This window comes from Vipera ursinii (genome assembly GCF_947247035.1).
Source record: "Vipera ursinii genome assembly, chromosome: 2".
Classification (NCBI taxonomy): Eukaryota; Metazoa; Chordata; class Lepidosauria; order Squamata; family Viperidae; genus Vipera; species Vipera ursinii.
This window is the reverse complement of record NC_139513.1, coordinates 180,934,447-180,954,088: the sequence shown is the minus strand read 5'-3', so window position 1 is coordinate 180,954,088 and position 19,642 is coordinate 180,934,447. Positions and strand designations below refer to the sequence as shown.

Genomic DNA, 19,642 nt, shown 5'->3' with positions numbered 1-19,642 from the left:
TACCTACCTCAGAAGGATGGAAGACTGACTCAACCTTGAGCCTGGTGGGATGAGAACCTGCACTAATTGCAGGCAGCTGGTGTTACTTAAGGCTCTGCGCAGGGAAAGCTTTAGAGTGAATTAGGAAAAGTGAAAAAGTGAATTAGGAAAATAGGAAACGGTTGCTGGAATTGGGTATGTGTAGTTTAACGAAGAGAAGGGTGAGGGGTGACATGATAGCAGTGATCCAATATCTCAGGGGCTGCCACAAAGAAGAGGGAGCCAAGCTATTCTCCAAAGCACCTGAAAGCAGGACAAGAAGCAATGGATGGAAACTAGTCAAGGAGAGAAGCAACCTAGAACTAAGGAGAAACTTCCTGACAGTTAGAACAATTAACCAGTGGAACAACGTGCCTCCAGAAGTGGTGAATGCTCCAACACTGGAAGTTTTTAAGAAGAGACTGGACAGCCATTTGTCTGTAATGGTATAGGGTTTCCTGCCTTAGCAGGACTAGATGACCTCCAAGGTCCCTTCCAACTTATTATTATTATTATTATTATTATTATTATTATTATTATTATTATTATTATTATTAGTTTAATCCACTTGCACTGTTTTATGTTTACATGTTTGATGACAAACAGCCTTATGTTTATAAGTGACAGTTTTCCTACTAAGTATCTGCATGTCATAAGCATTTGAATTAAAATTACCATATTAAAATCAAATCTGATGTTTTTTAATTTTTATTTGGTGTGCGTTGGAAGAGGGGTAGTCTTATACGGCGAGTATAGCCCAAACCCTATAATTTAACAGGAAATGTAGGGGGTCGTCTTATACACCCAGTCATCTTATACGCCGGAAAATATGGTAATTTCTTTTTGTGTGAAGACTGATGCAAAGAATGAGTTAAGCAGTATTTTAAAAAGTATGCACTGAGGTTCTTTTTTAAACAAACCATTTAGCCAAGACAAATTAATATTAGAAAATTTAATGAGCAGTTTAAAATATCAGCAAGAACTATAAAAGAGAAAGAACTTCTAGACATCTTCAATTTAAACTCCAATCACTGTAATAAGACCATTGTGATAGATTAGCAGACAAGGAACTCAATTTTTCTCTACAACTCCTTGGAAAGAAAGAAGTCTTCAAGTTTTATCACTACCCAAGTAATTGTTCTGGAAAGCAAGACTAAGTCAGTCATGAAAGGGCAACCAAACCCAAGGAAAGTCTAGGATCCAGAGTGTTTCTTGATGTCTCTTACTCCAGATTAATTCCAACTGAGGCCAGAGCCTCCACAGCCCATTGGGGATAGCTGCTGGAGTTCCCATACATAGTCTTCATGAAATTCTGAATAAATTGTGGAAACTTTTGTTCAGTTATACTCTTGCGGATCGAATGCATCAGGTTCATCTGGAGGGAAAAAAAGAATAGACACTAGACAAAAGGAAATATATTGGTAGTGGGAAGAATAAACAATTATAAACTAAACTAGCTAACCAATTGGTAAGTTAGAGACTGTGTAGAACAGACATGTCAAACTTGCGAGTCACGTGATGTCGCGCAACGTATCAGAGCTTTTTCTCCATTGCCAGCAATGGGGTGGGTGTGGTTTCCTGGTGATGCATCCAGCCCGTGGGCCGGCAGTTTGACATCCCTGGTGTAGAGCATTGATAAAGGCCTCCAAAAATCATCTGCTTTATATGGGCAGCCCTTATTTCCTAATCTGAGGTCTCTATCCTTCAAATCTTCAATAACATCTAAAGAAAACTCTTTCTCTGTTATTACTGGCTACTCATGCTGGGTTATCCAGTGCTATGCTCAAATAGGAAGTCAGCATGTACAAGACAAAAAACTTTGAGAACTCCTGACAATCTCTCTGAAGGAGAAGAATGCAAACAGAAGGCATATTCTAAGATGTGTGAACTTCTAGCCATTGACACCAAGAATCACTGATCTAGAAGGAATACTCAAGAAGTACCCCAACAGCACATTTTCTCTAACAGGAAAAATCCTGACATGTCTACTGTCTACTGATCTGACCTATATCTCTAGAGAGCCAATATGGTCTAGTGGTTAATTACCAGACTAGAAACCAGGAGACTGTGAGTTCTATCCCTGCCTTATGTATGAAAGCTGGCTGGGTGACCTTGGGCTAGTCATCCTCTCTCAGTCCAATCCACCCCACAGAATTGCTGTTGTGGGGAAAACAGGAAGATGGAGTATTAGTTATATTCACCGCCTAGATTTATTTATAAAAATAATAAAGGGCAAATATAAATAAATAAATCATCTGCCTTAGTGTGAAAATACAAACTGAAGAACTGTTCCATGTCAAATGAAATACAGAGTAATTGCTTCCTGCACTATGCATTTGTTGTCATGAAAGGGAATATAGGGAGTAATGGTTTCCATCTCCTCTTACAGAAAGATAAGGATGACAGAGAACCCTTTTTTGCAAGTTTTTTTTAAAATTTTAATTCCATTTATATCCCGCCCTTCTCCGAAGACTCAGGGCGGCTTACAAGCTTAGCAGTAGCCTTCATTCTATGTATATGCCTGCTTATTAGGGCTTTCACACCCCCCCAAGCGGCATTATTACAAAGTCAGCTTAATTGCCCCCAACAATCTGGGTCCTCATTTTACCTACCTCGGAAGGATGGAAGGCTGAGTCAACCTTGAGCCTGGTGGGCCTCGAACCTGCACTAATTGCAGGTAGCTGGTGTTACTTAAGGAGGCATTAGCCCACTGCTCCACCAAGGCAAGTACTGGATCCAGCCTCCAAACAGATCCAGTTCTACATAGCTGCTGGGGGAACATCACATCATCTATCATAATTATATAAATTATGTAATTATATAAACAAAACTCCTGATTTATGTGGCAGAATCCTATGTGATCCTATAAGGCAGGCACCTCATCTCAAGGATTTATACACTATCAGCATGCACATACTAGCTGATAGATATGATTTATTTAGATCAGAGTTTGCATGTTGTATGAATCTAGCTATTGTTGTTTGTACACTTTGACTTATACCTTGGTGAGTTGTATAAATCCAGCCATCTAGGGTTAACACAGTTAAGCAAATTCCAGCTTACTATGATGTGTAAGCCTAATTACAACATATACATAATAAATTATGTAAACTGATAAACTTTTGTATAATATACTATACAGTCCCTTTCATTATAAGCAATGATCTGCAAAGGATATAAAAGAATAAACAAAACAAAGGATTAGATAAGGAAAAAAGAAAACACAGCTGAACTGAACTTCCTAATTTTAGTTAAGAATATTTGGGTTATGATCGTGTAGGCAGATATCATGGAACTTTAGACTAGAGTTTAAAAAGTGAGCAAGAGAAAAAAGCTTTCTGCCCACTTTGATAAATTTATGGTACAAGGTAGAAAAGCCAACTTAGCATTTAGACTTACAGTATATGCTTTATAGCACTAAATGGTTTACAGAATCAGCATATTGCTCCCAACAAACTTGGTCCTCATTTTACTAACCTTGGAAGGATGGAAAGCTGAGACAACCTTGAACTGGTCAGGATTGAACTACTGGCAGCGGGCAGAGTCAGCCTGTAATTACAGCATTCTAACCACAGCACTGCCACAGTTCACCTATTGCACCTATTTTCTTATTCCTAATTCACAGCCCATATGTTGCAGGTCCCTCCTATGAAGTGTATTAGCTTTACTGCTGCCCATTTAGCAGAAGTTTTATGGCCTTAAACAGACTGACCTGGTACGCAATATTATGGATGGTAATGTGATGCTTGGCAGCTGAATCAATAGGATAGAGAGCATTCAAGAAAGCTCGACTATATCTGTTAAGACACAAATAAACAAGGATATCCTCTTGTAACCCTAGGTTTATGGAAGAATTTTGATACATCAAGAGCTAGAGAATAAGGGTAAAATGTTTTTGTTCCTTTACAAGATAAAATACAGAAAATTAGACCTAATATCAGCTGAGTGAAGTTATATCAGACAATTCAGACATCAGTACTTTTACAAGATGGAGAAACCAGATGCACTTCTCTGGCCATTAATTAAAAGAGGAAAAATACAAAGACTGTTGTGTAGCATGGAGAAATCAAAGAAAATTTATGATTTAGCTGGAACTGTCAAACTGAAGACAATTCTAAATTAAACATTTTATTGTATTTTTATCCCACTTAGTATCATGTCACCACATTTTATCCTCACAATACTGGATGAGATGAATTGGTCTGAGAAAGCGCATGTACCCGGTAAAGATTATATACTGAGTAAATGAGGGTTTATGATTAAATGAGGATCTGAATTTATTTTTTCCCTGGATAAGAGCTTTTTTTGCCATTTCTATTTTTTAAAAAAAATCTATTTCAACCCAAGCACACAAACCTCTGGCAGGTAGGGCAAGCACAGTTTTCATCAATGGGCTGGAAATCCTTGGCATATTGCTTATTCTTCAGCTGTAGGGAGCCCCAAGGGACCAAAGCTGAACCAAAGCGCTGGAAATAGAAAGAGGCCTGTATATTTCAGAGATACCACTGAAAACAACACAGATTTCCTAGGGGGTGGGTATTTTAAATCCCTTCAGAATCCCCTCCTCATTTTACAGTCATTCAATGCCAATCTGTTTCTTTGCATCAACTGGTGAAACTGCATTCAACTTGCCACTCCATTTCCTCCCAGGTTGATGCATATACTTACTGCTGTCCTTGTGGGGTAGACACAGTCAAACATGTCACAGCCCAGGGCTACACACACTACCAGATCAGTAGCATAACTTTGAACAGAACAGAGATGGGAAACATGCATCAGTGAGCAACTGCAAAAGATGGCTATCCTTATCCCATTTAATAATACGGTTTGTTTGTTCCTACCCAACTCCCATAAGGTAGCGAGGCTTGTTCCTTGGGAGACATTTTGTGCTGAGGGCTACTATCCTCCAGAAGTGATCTTTGGCCTCACCACCACTCAGACCTCCAATAGCAAAGCCTGGCACATCTCGTTTAGTCATCTCTAGCAGGTGGGAGGGGAAGAAAAAGAGACAGATGAAGGAAACTAAAGTATTTAAAGATTATCTATATATTGTTGTAAGTTTTATGAATTATTTTGACAAATAAATGGCCAGGAGATCATCCCAATTCGGTCATCCCAATTCCCTTTTAGTCTGTTCTAAAGTAGTGGCAGTTTAAATAAGCTGGAATTGCACAATTTCAAATTAAAAGTGACCTTACCTTCCAGACATTTGTTTCGAAGGATAGGATCCAGCCCACCCTGAACAATAGCAAATAAATTCTGCTGGTTAGGTTTGCTGTGTGCTGCAATACATCTGTCCAACCAGCGAATAGACCTGCAATAAACATTTTATTAATTGCATTTGTTATTTCATTCTAATTATAGAACTTATATCCAATCAAATTTGCAACTGAGTGCTTTATAGCAGTATACTTAAATAGATTTTATTTAACTCTTTGATCTGAATGCTGTTGCTATAGCTGAAATTTCACACTCAATACATTTTGGAAGTATTGAGATTCCAAAAGCTGGCACAATTTATTTACCCAATAACTAGAATGCTGTGCTTTAATATCTTTTTTGTGGACTAATGCCAGGTTGTTTTATAAATAGTGTCTTTTGATGTTAAAATCGAAATATAATTTTAATTGTAAATATTTAGCATCTTAGAAAATATTCTGAACGGATGGTTAAGATTGCTTTGCTATTGGAGATGCAATTCAAAAGATTCTGTACTTATCCTACTGCTGCCACCATTGAAATTCTGAAATTCATAAAGTTATTTGCATGGATTAAAATGATTTCTCCTTCACAATAAGTAGTATATTCTTCTCCCAGCAAGTAAAGTCAAGTCTTCCTTATAGCCAGTTTAACTCTTGGTGGGTAAGAACATGTTTGTAACATATGTTTTGGGCTGTAATATGAAAATGGTTCCAAGATTTTCTGGACATCTCCTTGTCTATCTTTATGACAAAGTTAGCTACTCGTACTTGCTTCCATATTTGGAATTAAAGTGTCAGGAATTTTGGACACTTTGCAGATATACCGTAAATTGGTAAAATGTATTATTTGCAAACATATGAATTAGTTCTTTTGCAACCATAACTGGAGGAAGAAGGAAGAAAGATTTGACTATTATGGTTAAATTTCCTCAAATAGTTCTATTTTATCAATTTCCAGATTTTTTAACTTTCTCCAAATAATGTGAAATTCAAGTCTAAGAGCTTCCTGAAACTAAATGCTTCTTTCTTCAGCTTCAGTCCCACCCTACATCTAGCCCAGGATAAAATGATAAAATTGAATGTATTAGTCTATCTTTGCATGTATCTACAAGTTCTGCTGGACAAATTCCTCTAAACTTCTCTTATGCAATTATTCTGCTGGGTTCAGGGCTGATTGGAAAATGATGTCCAATATCTCTGGAGGGCACCAATATGGATAAAGCCGATGAAGTAATCTTTTGTAGCCATCTGTCAGAATCCATTTATATTTCATTTCTAACTCCCTATCTGTGCAAACCTAAATCTCACCACCCCCCTTATTGGATTCTGCCATTCCAAGGAGGAAAGAGAAGACAGGGGTGCTAATTGCCCCTCTCTATCCCTTAGATGTAATGTTTGTTTATTCAGCCTGCCTGTTGGCAATCACAAAAGACTGAACAACAAAGAAAGGGGGTGGAGAGGGAATTCTGGTTTGCATCTCCAAATGGAATGTGAAAGGGAGGAAGTAATAATGTTGCAAATGTCCTTTTTCCCCACGAGTTGACACCTGAGACTTGACTGATCCAGGACTGACCAAATGGACTGAGGGGTGGGGTTATTACTCAGGGACACTTTAAAGTATCGATCTGTGAAACAGCTTCAGATCTATATCCTGTCTACATTATCCACTGTCAACCATGTTTTAGTAAAAGTTCCTGTTTGGACAATCATGTCTCCAAGAGTTCTTCTTTCCTAAGATGTGGATTGGGATGGGTTCTGACACCATCCTTTATTCGCTTTTGATATAATCTTACTCAGTCAAAGAGGGTACCAGGAATGCGACAATAGTGTATATTGGCATATCTGTCTTGGCATATCTTTCTTGTTTTCAAGTTGGAATTTGGGACATTTTATTCAGCAAGGGTTCAGAAAGTTTCAAGACAACACTGCATAATTGTTTAAATTGTTAAGTTTCCAAGATTTTAGCAATCTCAAAAGACTTAATGCCAAGCAAGGTCTTCAGGCAATCTTATTTAGAAACATCTAACCTGAAATGGAAAGAGGTCTCTAGTGTTGATCCAGAAGCTTTTACCAGTGCTTTTATCTGAGAGGTGCTAAGACTGGAGCTGCTTTATTAAATGCATATTCTCCATAAATATACAATGGAAGAGATAGTCTTCAGATTATGACCATTGGTTCAGCGATTATTCCAAGTTACAACGGGGCCAAAAGAGGGGGATGGATGGATGGATGATGGATTGATAGACAGACAGACAGACAGATAGATAGATAACCTTTATTGTCATTTTTTACTGTGGGCACAATGGCACACATTAAAAATGAAATTTAGTTGCTTGCTCGCAAAGTGTACACATACATAACACACATTTAAACATACTATATACAACGTATGTATAGACCTTCACCCTTATATATAAATAACACATAAATATTAATCACTGTCCATCTTGAATACATAATGGAAGGAGGATGCTTTAGAGTTAACAGTTTTGTATGGAACAAAATTGTGACTGAATCTGGATGTTTTGCTTCGGATACCATGAAGCCTCCTCCCAGAAGGTAACAAAGGAAACAGGTCAGGAAGAGGATGTGTAGTGTCCCACAGAAGCTTGCAGATCCTGCTCAAACAACGCTTATATGCTATGTCCTAGATGGAAGGGAGGGAACTGCCAATAATCTTTTTAGCCATCCACACCAATCTCTGCACCGCCTTCCTGTCTGAAGCAGTGATGCTTCCAAAACAGACTGTGATGCTGTATGATAGGATGCTTTTGATCATCCCTCTGTAGAAAGTGGTAAGGACAGGGAAAGGAAGATGTGCTTTCCTCATGCGACGCAGAAAATGCAGGTGCTGCTGTGCCCGCTTTACCAATGTCTCGCTGTTGAGCAACCAAACCAGCCTACATGTTAACTGCACACCCAGGAATTTGACGCTGGTAACCATCTCCACAGGTGAATCATTAATGCACAGAGGAATGTGGCTGTGCCTGCCTTTTCTGAAATTGACAATGATCTCTTTGGTTTTTCCACTGTTTAAAACTATGTTGTTTTCCTTACACCAGTTCACCAAACACTCAACCTCCTTGCGGTAAGCACCCTCATTGCCATCTTGAATAAAACCTACCATTGTATCATCCACAAGCTTCATAATATGGTTGGTGGGAAACCTAGCACAACAGTAATAGTTCAACAGGGTGAACAGCAGCTGACTTAGGATGCAGCCCTGAAAACCTGTTCTCAAGAAAATGGTGTTAGAAATATTGTTCCAGCTCGCACATACTGGGGCCGGTTAGTAAGAAAATCAAGAATTCAGTGGCACAAAGGAGTGTTTAAGCCTAAAGGGTCCAGTACAGTATGTCTACTAGATGCTTTATGACCAGTCTTCAAAGTGATGTCCATTACAGCACGCCTATGGGATGTGTTTACCATTCCAGTATTGGCAACTGGCTTGTAATCACAATGTTTGCACTTTCCCAGTTGCTTGACCACCATCTGTGACCTTCCCTGCCAGTCAATGAGGAAGCTGGCAGGAGGTTGCAAGTTGATTCTGTTCCCACTGCTTTTTCTCTTGAGAAGCCCATGGATAGCATGGGGAATCTCGTATTCCATAGTTCCCGCTTGCACTCTGTAGCACCCACTGGTCCATACTCTGCAGTGGTGACCCATGGCTCCCACCCACTATATTCCACCCAGATGCTGCATTCCATAGTACTCCATAGTACTGCTTGTACATACTCCATGTTGGCCGCCTGCCCATCTGCAACTCTCATCCATCAGCCTGCTTGCCTCTTTCTATGTTACAATTACAGGTGAAACTCAAAAAATTAGAATATCGTGCAAAAGTTCATTTATTTCAGTAATGCAACTTAAAAGGGGAAACTAATATATGAGATAGATTCATTACATGCAAAGCAAGGTAGTTCAAGCCGTGATTTGTCATAATTGTCATGATTATGGCGTACAGCTCATGAAAACCCCAAATCCACAATCTCAGAAAATTAGAATATTGTGTAAAGGTGCAATATTCTAGGCTCAAAGTGTCCCACTCTAATCAGCTAATTAAGCGATAACACCTGCAAAGGGTTCCTGAGCCTTTAAATGGTCTCTGTCTGGTTCAGTAGGAATCACAATCATGGGGAAGACTGCTGACCTGACAGTTGTGCAGAAAACCATCACTTACACCCTCCATAAGGAGGGAAAGCCTCAAAAGGTAATTGCAAAAGAAGTTGGATGTTCCCAAAGTGCTGTATCAAAGCACATTAATAGAAAGTTATGTGGAAGGGAAAAGTGTGGAAGAAAAAGGTGCACAAGAAGCAGGGATGACCGCAGCCTGGAGAGGATTGTCAGGAAAAGGCCATTCAAAAGTGTTGGGGACTTTCACAAGGAGTGGACTGAGGCTGGAGTCAGTGCATCAAGAGCCACCACACACAAACGGATCCTGGACGTGGGCTTCAAATGTCGTATTCCTCTTGTCAAGCTGCTCCTGAACAACAAACAACTTCAGAAGCGTCTTACCTGGGCTAAAGAAAAACAGACCTGGTCTGTTGCTCAGTGGTTCAAAGTCCTCTTTTCTGATGAGAGCAACTTTTGCATCTCATTTGGAAACCAAGGACCCTGAGTCTGGAGCTAGAATGGAGAGGCACACACTGCAAGATGCTTGAAGTCCAGTATGAAGTTTCCACAGTCTGTGTTGATTTGGGGAGCCATGTCATCTGCTGGTGTTGGTCCGCTGTGCTTCATTAAGTCCAGGGTCAACGCAGCCATCTACCAGGAGATTTTGGAGCACTTCATGCTTCCTTCCACAGACGAGCTTTATGGGGATGCTGACTTCATTTTCCAGCAGGACGTGGCACCTGCCCACACTGCTAAAAGCACCAAAACCTGGTTCAATGACCGTGGGATTACTGTGCTTGAGTGGCCAGCAAACTTGCCTGACCTGAACCCCATAGAGAATCTATGGGGCATTGCCAAGAGAAAGATGAGAGACATGAGACCGAACAATGCAGAAGAGCTGAAGGCCGCTATTGAAGCATCCTGGTCTTCCATAATACCTCAGCAGTGCCACAGGCTGATAGCTTCCATGCCACGCCGCATTGAGGCAGTAATTGCTGCAAAAGGGGCTCAAACCAAATACTGAGTACATATGCATGCTTATACTTTTCAGAGGTCCGATATTGTTCTATGTACAATATCCTTGTTTTATTGATTGCATGTGTTGTTGTTGTTGTTAGCTGCGAAGTCGTGTCTGTCCCATCGTGACCCTATGGACAATGTTCCTCCAGGCTTTCCTGTCCTCTACCATCTTCTGGAGTCCATTTAAGCTCACGCCTACTGCTTCAGTGACTCCATCCAGCCACCTCATTCTCTGTCCTCCCCTTCTTCTATTGCCCTCAATCTTTCCCAGCATTAGGCTCTTCTCCAGTGAGTCCTTCCTTCTCATTAGGTGGCCAAAGTATTTGAGTTTTAGCTTCAGGATCTGGCCTTCTAAAGAGCAGTCAGGGTTGATCTCCTCTAGGACTGACCGGTTTGATCGCTTTGCAGTATTACATGATTGCATGTAATATTCTAATTTTCTGAGATTGTGAATTTGGGGTTTTCATGAGCTGTATGCCATAATCATCACAATTATGACAAATCATGGCATGAACTATCTTGCTTGTAATGAGTCTATCTCAATATATTAGTTTCCCCTTTTAAGTTGCATTACTGAAATAAATGAACTTTTGCACGATATTCTAATTTTTCGAGTTTCACCTGTATGTGACCTCTGGAACTGCTTGCCTACCGAAATCCGGATGGCCCCCGACCTCCGCACCTTCCGGCGCGACTTAAAAACTTACCTGTTCCAGCAGTCCGGCCTGGCCTGATAGCTCTTGGGGTCTCAGTTGTTTTTACTATTGTTGTTTACTATTGTTCAACTATTGTTCAACCTTACTCTGTACACCGCCCCGAGTCCCTCGGGAGAAGGGCGGTATATAAAAACAAACAAACAAATAAATAAATAAAAATAAATATGGCCTTTGCTTAATGACAGCAATTGGGACTACCATGATTGCTGTCGCTAAACAGTGTGATCATATGACATCACACTTTATAACATAACCTAGCAATGGAAATTCTGGTCTCAGTTGTTGTTGTAACCTGGGGACTTCCTGTAGGGCAATCTTACAGGCCCTGCGAGTCAAATCAATAGAACATGCATAATCTATCTTTCTCACAGGGATCATTAGGAGAGCCTCTTGTTTTTCACTGATTTTAGTAGTAAGATTTTAGTGATACTGAGATGAAAGAAAAATGGAAGTCTTTATCTCCCATCTCCTCATAACCTCATTTAAGATTTTGGGTTACACTGCAAATGGGAATGGAACAAAGCTATGTTGCTGGGAAAAGAGGAAATGTGCTGGACCAGTATATATTCAGCTGCTCCATTTTATACGTAGTTTAGGAAATAAGAACTGTATTAGTGTATTCAGCATTTACAGCCTACGGTTGAAGCTCTTAACATGGACAGGCAGTTCCTTAGGAGTTCCAGACCGGCTTACAACTTATGGTCCTAAGAAGAAAAAAATTGGCTGACCTTGTGTCCAAGTGAAGGCTAGGGGCAATAACAGGCTTGCATTTGCTCACGAAGAACAGCACACCCCCCAGGGGCTGATCTGCAAATAACAGGCTTGCCTCCAAACAGCGGTCGGAGGGTGAACTTCATTGAAATACCCACTCATGCAAGCAGCACCCCAGTGGCTGCTCTGCAAATAAAAGGCTTGTCCCCAGGCATGTGTAGAGTGCCCCCTAGAGGTCAAAGAGTGAACTTCCCTGAAGTCTCTAATCACGCAGAAGGTGTTCACTGGTGGTCAAAGAGCAAAGTTACCAAATTAGTTAAAAATAGGAAGTTTTCTGAAACTGTCCTAGCCATGAGGGAGTGTCTTATTGATTCAGAAGATCTGCTTCAAGCAATCAACCATGGAGAACTGTCTCAACCAACCCACCTTGATTTGCACACAGAAGCTGACGTCCAAGCTTCGGTGAGGCCAAATACATCCCAGAAACCCTATGACCTGAGGAAACAAAGAAAGCCTACAGAAGTCATGTGGTTGAACCTGATGGAGAAATGGGATGGGTTTTATAAGTGCCACAAAAGAAACTGGGAGAAATTACAGGAACTCTGCCAAGCGCCTAAAGAGAAGCTTTCCCCTGAATGCATTCTTTCAGCGAAGGAGTTTTGCTTCAAATGGAAAGACTACTGGCGCTGTCTTGAAAAGGTCCAGTCACAGCTAAGGGATTCAATACTCGAAAAGAAAATGCAATGTCTCAAGCTGCTAGAAAGTAAAAATGCCTCCCTGAGGGGGAGCTACACATGAAAGACATACTGTGTGAGAAGGCCAAGTACGATGTGTCCCAGCATTCGCATACATCAGCCCAGCGGGCACATGAATCTTCTTCTCACTCATCCAAAGTAGCTTCACACTAAAGTCCCAAGTCGCCATGGCCCAAGGCACACAGCAGCATGTCAAAGCAAGCTTATGTCTCAGACACCTCCCGTCACTCTAAAACATCTTCTCATCATAGCCATTCGTCCAGAGTCTCGAGGGCAGAGAGCCTGGCCACTCAAGCTATGCAAGCACAAGTCGACACTGCGGAAGCTGCAGCAGTTTTACCTATGGCAAAGGAAGAGCTGCTGCTAAAGGTAGAATTCGCCGAAATAGCTCTAAGTCAGGCAAGAGCCCAGCAGCTGCATATGGAAGGAAAGGCCAAACCTGAGGCCAAAGCAGCTCTACAGTTGGCAAAAGCAGGACATCTGGGAAAGGAAGTGGTCGAGGCAGCTCTACATGCAGCTAGACAAAAGGAAGAAATGGCCATAGCTCAGGCCCGGATGGAGTTTCTACACAGCAAATGGGAGGCTGTAGAGGCAAAGGCCCAGGCCAAACTTGAGTTTTCACAGCTCGAACGGGAGGCAGCGGAAACAGCTGACAAAGCAGTAGCTTTACAGAAAAAGCCTGAAGACGCTACCTTCAAGCCCAATTCTAGAAAGCCAGAAGGTGGAAACCAGCATAGCCACACGCAGGGCTACGTTGCCGACCAAGACGTGATTCATCAGGAGCAGGCAGGAGTGCCGCGGTCATCCACAAGTCCCCTAAAGACCAAGTGGACAGGAAGGAGAATCTCCACGACCAGAGGTGCCAATTAGCCAGAGAACCGACAGAGCACCATCAGGATCACAAGACCTTCCCTCTGGAGCTACACAACCGGCTCCAATGAACCAAGCCACAGACAGCAAGGTGGTGCTGTTCTGCATCTTCAACCAAAGCAGACACTTCTACGTCTATGCAAACAATAGAGTAGAAAAGATTACAAAATCTCCAAGCCCTGAGCAGTGGTAACATGTGCCAACGGATTAGAATCCTATGGACCAAGCTAAGTGGTTCATTTTTACATCACAGTTGGCAGACTCAGTATGGCTAAAGGGTCCTGAGTTATCGGCTCATCCAAACAGCCTGATGTCATTGAGACCAGAACACTATGCGCTTCCAGATCCAGGTCAAGACGCCAACGTTCAACCTCAGGCACTGGACAAGGAAACAGAGAAACCGCCCACTGGCTGTTTCCTAGAACCAGCTCACCTTAAACGCTTCTACAAATGGAGACCCTGCACATTTGGCATAGCAGTAATTGTTTTGTTCACTTGTCTTAGCATTCCAGGAGCTAACTTTGTAGGGGCCTGCAAGGAATTGCAGATTGATGAAGGCATTCGTCCCGATTCAGATGCTGGCAAGTACCTAAAGGCCCAAAATTGTGTTTGGACATTCAATCCTCCCCATGCATCTCACATGGGAGGAGTGTGGGAATGCATGAATGGCGTAGCTCACAAAATCCTAGACTCTGTGTTGACAAAGATACTCAGGCTGACGCATGAGGTTCTTGCTACCCTCATGGCAGAAGTTGCAGCTATCATCAACGCTCGACCTTTGGTTCCAGTTTCTTCGGATCCCAAAAACCCAACTATCCTTACTCCAGCCACCTTGATGACCCAGAAAACAGGCGACTGGCCAGCACCATTGGGAAACTTTGTCCCCAAAGACATGTACAAACGGCAATGGAGACAAGTTCAACTACTGGCCAACACTTTCTGGAAGTGCTGGAAGCAAGAATACTACCCTTCAAGATTGCCGCAAGTGGAAGACCAAAGAGCCTAACCTTCAAGAAGAAGACCTTGTCTTGCTGAAAGACAAGGATTCCCCTCGGAACTATTGGACCATGGGACTTGTGTACCAGATCCTACCCAGCCCTAATGGACTAGTTCGCCAAGTCAAAGTCCAGATCGTGAAGCCAGAAGAGTCAGGCCGCAACTCGCAGACTCTTGTTAAACGGCTTTACACCAGACGAATCACCGAGCTGGTCCTGTTGCTGAAGAAGACCGAACTTGAAGACTGAACCTTCAACTATGCATATTGTGTCTACCTCATGATTGCATTGTTTGATGTAACTCTTTGCTTATCTCAGTTACAGTTATGCATGTTTTGTATTTACCTTAAAGTTATGCATGTTTTGATACCATGTTTTTTATTCTATTTAATAGTCAGTTAACAGTCAAAGTTGCATGCTTGATGTTATGTTTTTTGCTTATTCTAGTTAGTTATAGTGGAAATTTATATTTCAAAGCGGGGAGTGTGCTGGACATATATATATTCAGCTGCTCCATTTTATATCTAGTTTAGGAATTAAGAACTCTGTTACTGTATTCATCATTTACAGGGCTAATACAGCACCCTAACAGCATTGTATATAAGAACATGTAGCATTTACAGGGTTAAATGTTATTTCCTCAAGAGATGTCTAGCTGTATAGTGAATACCATGCTTTCTAGTTAAGTGGGTGGAGCTTTCATAGTTTATGGCAGGACGTCCTGCCTTTGTCTTTGTATTATCTCTCTGAATGAACCCTGGCATGTGGCTGGGATATCAAACTCCATTATCAGCATGTAACTTTGCACAGGATGGAAAGTTCATCATATTTTTACCTAATGAGATGGGTCCAAATTACAACCTTGCATTCCGGATGGACCTTTGCTGTAACCGTGAGTTATTGACATTGGATGCATGTGAAATGAAGTAGTTTATTTATTCCCGTTTCATTTGAATTTATTCTGGCTGTTTCAAGTGGGATTAGCAATCACATTTCTACTTGAGATGGAACATGAAACAAAGACTTTTTCCCTAACTTTGAATAGCAACTTTACACTTACCATTTATTTCTTCATAATCAGTTGGAAAAGAAAAACCTCTTGGTCATATATAGGTCATATAAAATGCCACACATGATCCTTGGGCTGCCATCTATGCTATTATAAAGGATCTAAACATGTACAGTAGGTATGTCCTTTTGCAATTGTCCTATAGCACAATGACATGTAGGTCAATTCAGCCTTTCTGAACTGGGGTCCCACAAGAGGTTGGTAGGGGTTCTGCATGATTGAAAAAAGCACACACAATTTTTTGAACTTTGAGCATTGCACAATTTTGGAAAGTTATGTTTTATTATTATTATTTATTAAATTTATATGCCACCCATTTTGCTGTCAAAAGTAACTGGGTTGCAACTTAGCTGCCAACTTACTGCTTTGCTGTTGTTGTAAATGTAAAACATGGACTGTGTGGGTTAAAAATGAATGAAGTTTTTATATTTTTTGTAATTTTTATGAAGTGGTTCTCTAAGACTATTACATTGCTAATGGGAATGGAAACAAGCTATCTTACTGGGAAAAGAGGAAACAATGACTTTCTCCTAATTTTCAATGGCAATTTTGCACTTGCTATTTATTTCTTCAGATATTTTATCCTTTCCAACACAACAGAATGTTGGAAATAAATTACAAAACAGGGCTCAATCAGGATAGCTCTCCAAAACTTGACCAAACCTGTATCAAATTTGGTGTCAGTAAAAGAAAGTTTGAATTTGAAAATGAGTCGAATCCAATTTTCCAGAAAAAAATCCCCCAATACCCCAGTAGAAGAGCCCCTTGGCAAGAGCTGCTGACTGCTCCATTCTAAGCTCCTCTGGTGATCTGACTGAATGTATGCAGCTGCCCTGTACTTTTCCATAGACAGAGATATGTACAAGAGGAGCTCAAAGAGATAGCAAAAACTCACATACAAATGCAACATGCAACATTTCATTTCACAGAACAAAATACAGGTGCTTCTTATGGCTTGAAAGAATTCCTGAAGCCATGCACTGCATGATTTTCCTAACTTGTTTGATTCCACAGTAATCCAAACATTGTCTCCCAGTATTTTGCAACTGATGACTTTTTTCTGAAGCACAATCTTAAAAACAAAATGGAGGGGACTGTATTATTAAATGACGTAAATATAATTTTATTGGCTAGCAGCACTCAGTTTCAAAACTTCCTGGTAATAAACAAAGTTTAAATCAAAAAGCCAAATGTACAAGTCACACCGAAGCCAAGATTTGGAGAAGGTGAATGGAGCTCAGCTGAATGTAATCAAAGAGTTAACGGACACAGCTCAAACCTTAACATGGCATCCTCCACACGGGGTCCACTGAGAGTGCTGCTGATCACATCATCTAATTGCATTATAATGTCAGAGCCTAGGGGGAAAAATAAAAAGTTAGCTAAGATCAATCAATATCGAAATGGAGGATGAAATTGCCTGGATAAATTTTAACAATATTTAACTTATATTCTGTACTCTGTTCTATGAGGCACACATAGGGCCTACAATGAGAAAACCATTAAACAAATATAAGCCAATAAAATAGAAGAAAAAATCTTGTTTTTTTAAAGAACCATTTGAGCCTATGTTCATTTGAAAGTGATTTGAGTGCGGCAAGTTTCCAAGGCTGTGAGTGTGTGAGTGAGTGACCATAAGCGAACCTAAGCACACTTGTGTAACACCTGCAATAAACTATAAAAAATATAAAACTGTCTTACAGTATAACGAAGTATCATCAAATGACATCATAACAGTAAATCCAAGGTAGAAAAATCAGTATTTCAAAAGAGAATTGTTGTGTATTAATATGTTATGTTTAATGGTTGTGTATCACATGTAAATAGTTATGAGGTAAAAACCCTACGGCAGCTTTTGACAGCTGTCAAAAGCTGCCGGTAGCCACTGCGCAAGTGCAACCGCTTGACAGCTCTCAGCTGTCAGAGTCACAGGAAACTGCGCAGGCGCGACGCAGCTTGACAGCTCAGGGCTGTCAAAGCACACCACCGCCGATTGGTCCGCGCTGACAGCGGGAAACCGGCACAGCTCTGATTGGTCGCCAGTCGGCCAGCTGGGGTATAAATAGAGGCGTTGTGAGTCTGTTCCTTGCCCGGTTCCTGACAATAAAGGTTTACGTTTAGCCAGCTGTCTCGCGTAATTCTTCGGTGGACGAAGCACTGGCGACGAGGGTGGGATTTACTGCTTGGCATAGCTGAAGTCACTAGCCCAGGGGAAAAGAATTTTTTTCCCACGGCTCTGAGCTAGTCACAGCTGAAGTCACTGGCGGGAAGTACAACTTCCTCAACGCCCGCGAAGCAGTACCCACAACCGGGACAGTATGGTCAACCTCGGCCACATCCGCAAGTTCAACATTCGCCATCCCGAGTGCTGGGAGTCGCATTGGGGCCAGGTGGAAGGGTTCCTGCTGGTCAACAAGATCACAGACGACCGGGCCAAGGCAGCAGCGCTCCTTTGCCTCAGTGGACCAGCCGTGTATGACGTGGCCGTAGGACTTTTCAGCCCAGAACCCATCGCCTCCATACCGTATGCAGAACTCACGGAAGGACTTAGTAAGCATTTCATGCCGACCAAATCAGAACTATTCTGGCGCGTAAACTTCGTGCGGTGCTGTCAACTTCCCGATGAATCAGCCATTGATTTCATAGCGAGAGTCAGGCATGCCGCACGCCGATGCCGGTTCCCGGATCTGGAGGACCGGATCTGCGACCAGGTAGTCATCGGGCTGAAGGACGAGCGCCTACAGAAGAAGCTGATCGCTAAGCCCACCTTGACATTGGCCAAGGTCTCCATGGAAGTCGTGGCTTATGAAGACAGCCACAGCGAGAAACCCGGACCACTAGAAAACGTACCATACGGGTCCGTACACCAGGAGGACATCACCCCCAGTGACTTCGGAGAAAATGACGTCTCCACCAATATAGACGCCCTCCAACGGAGGTTTGAAAAACTCCAGACCCACCATGACAACCGCGGGGCCCCTCCAAACAGCAAAAATACCAATCAGCAAGGCATCCGAGCCAAGTGTGCCAGCTGCGGAGGAAACCACCCAAGAGCTTCCTGCCGTTTCCGCAGTGCCAAATGCCACGGCTGTGGCAAAAACCGGACACCTCAGAGCCGTATGCCGTAGCCAGAACCGGGAGAACCTGCACGAATTGGAGGTGACATCCGCAGGTACGAGTCCGACCACGACCAACGGGAAAAAGCCCCCTAGGTCCCTAGTACTAGCAGTAAGTAGGAATAAGGGGGCGGGAAAGGTCCATCTAGTGTTAAGACCAAAAGTTAAAATCAATGTCCTGCTACACGGGGTTCCCTGTGAAATGGAAGTTGATTTGGGATCCTCGGTCTCCCTCATTTCGTGGAAGACCTATAAAGACATTTGCAGCCGCAGCAGGCAGCAAATTTCCCTACAACCCACCAGCTTACACCTTGCCGACTTCCAAAAAACCCCGATCATGCTTAGGGGAAAAGCCAAGATTCCGGTGGAATTTAGGCGGTTCAGGGGACTCCTAACGATTCTAGTAACGCAGGGAAACCGAACCAGTCTGCTAGGTCTTGACTGGTTCGAAGCATTAGGAATTGCTCTAACAGGAATTAACACAACTCAGACCATAAGCCTCGAAGCCGTCTGCCATCAGCTCGCAGACGTTTTCGATGGCTCGTTAGGAAAATATACAGGCCCCCCAGTATCACTAAAACTAAACCCTGAAATTTTACCGATAAGAATAAAAGCTAGGAGAGTTCCGTTCGCACTCAAAAACAAAATTGAGAACGAACTGGATCGACTCGTTAATCTAGGAGTTTTAGAACCGGTCGAGGGGGGCGAATGGGAAACACCAATTGTAACCACAATTAAACCTAACGGCCAAATAAGAATTTGCACTGACTATAAGGCCACCCTAAACCGAGCGTTGAATTCGCACACTTACCCAGTCCCAGCAGTGAAAGACGTCCTCGCCGCCATCAGGTCTGGCGACATCTTTGCGAAATTGGACTTGGCGCAGGCGTATTTGCAACTACCTGTCACCCAGGAAACTGCAAATGCACAGACCATCGTCACGCACCGTGGGGCTTTCAAAGTAAATCGCTTACAATTCGGCATATCTGCAGCCCCGGGAATTTTCCAGGAAATTATGGAAAAAACCCTTAAGGGAATTCCTGGGGTCTGCCTTTACT

At 42.1% G+C, this 19,642-nt stretch overlaps 1 protein-coding gene across 2 annotated transcripts in view; it reads right to left on the bottom strand.

The window, feature by feature from the left end:
- Positions 1–955: 955 nt before the first annotated feature.
- QTRT1 (queuine tRNA-ribosyltransferase catalytic subunit 1) overlaps positions 956–19,642 on the bottom strand; it is a 40,296-nt gene continuing 21,609 nt past the window's right edge. The window contains exons 4-10 of one of the 2 annotated variants that reach the window (XM_083355061.1): positions 16,748–16,826; positions 5,217–5,332; positions 4,860–4,998; positions 4,687–4,762; positions 4,375–4,484; positions 3,731–3,815; positions 956–1,393 (exon numbers count right to left, since the gene is read on the bottom strand). In XM_083355061.1, the coding sequence (XP_083211187.1) occupies positions 1,241–1,393; positions 3,731–3,815; positions 4,375–4,484; positions 4,687–4,762; positions 4,860–4,998; positions 5,217–5,332; positions 16,748–16,826 (758 nt within the window). In that variant the 3' untranslated portion in view covers positions 956–1,240. The remainder of the gene's footprint in view (positions 1,394–3,730; positions 3,816–4,374; positions 4,485–4,686; positions 4,763–4,859; positions 4,999–5,216; positions 5,333–16,747; positions 16,827–19,642) is intronic. The other variant, XM_083355062.1, reaches the window with a different exon arrangement.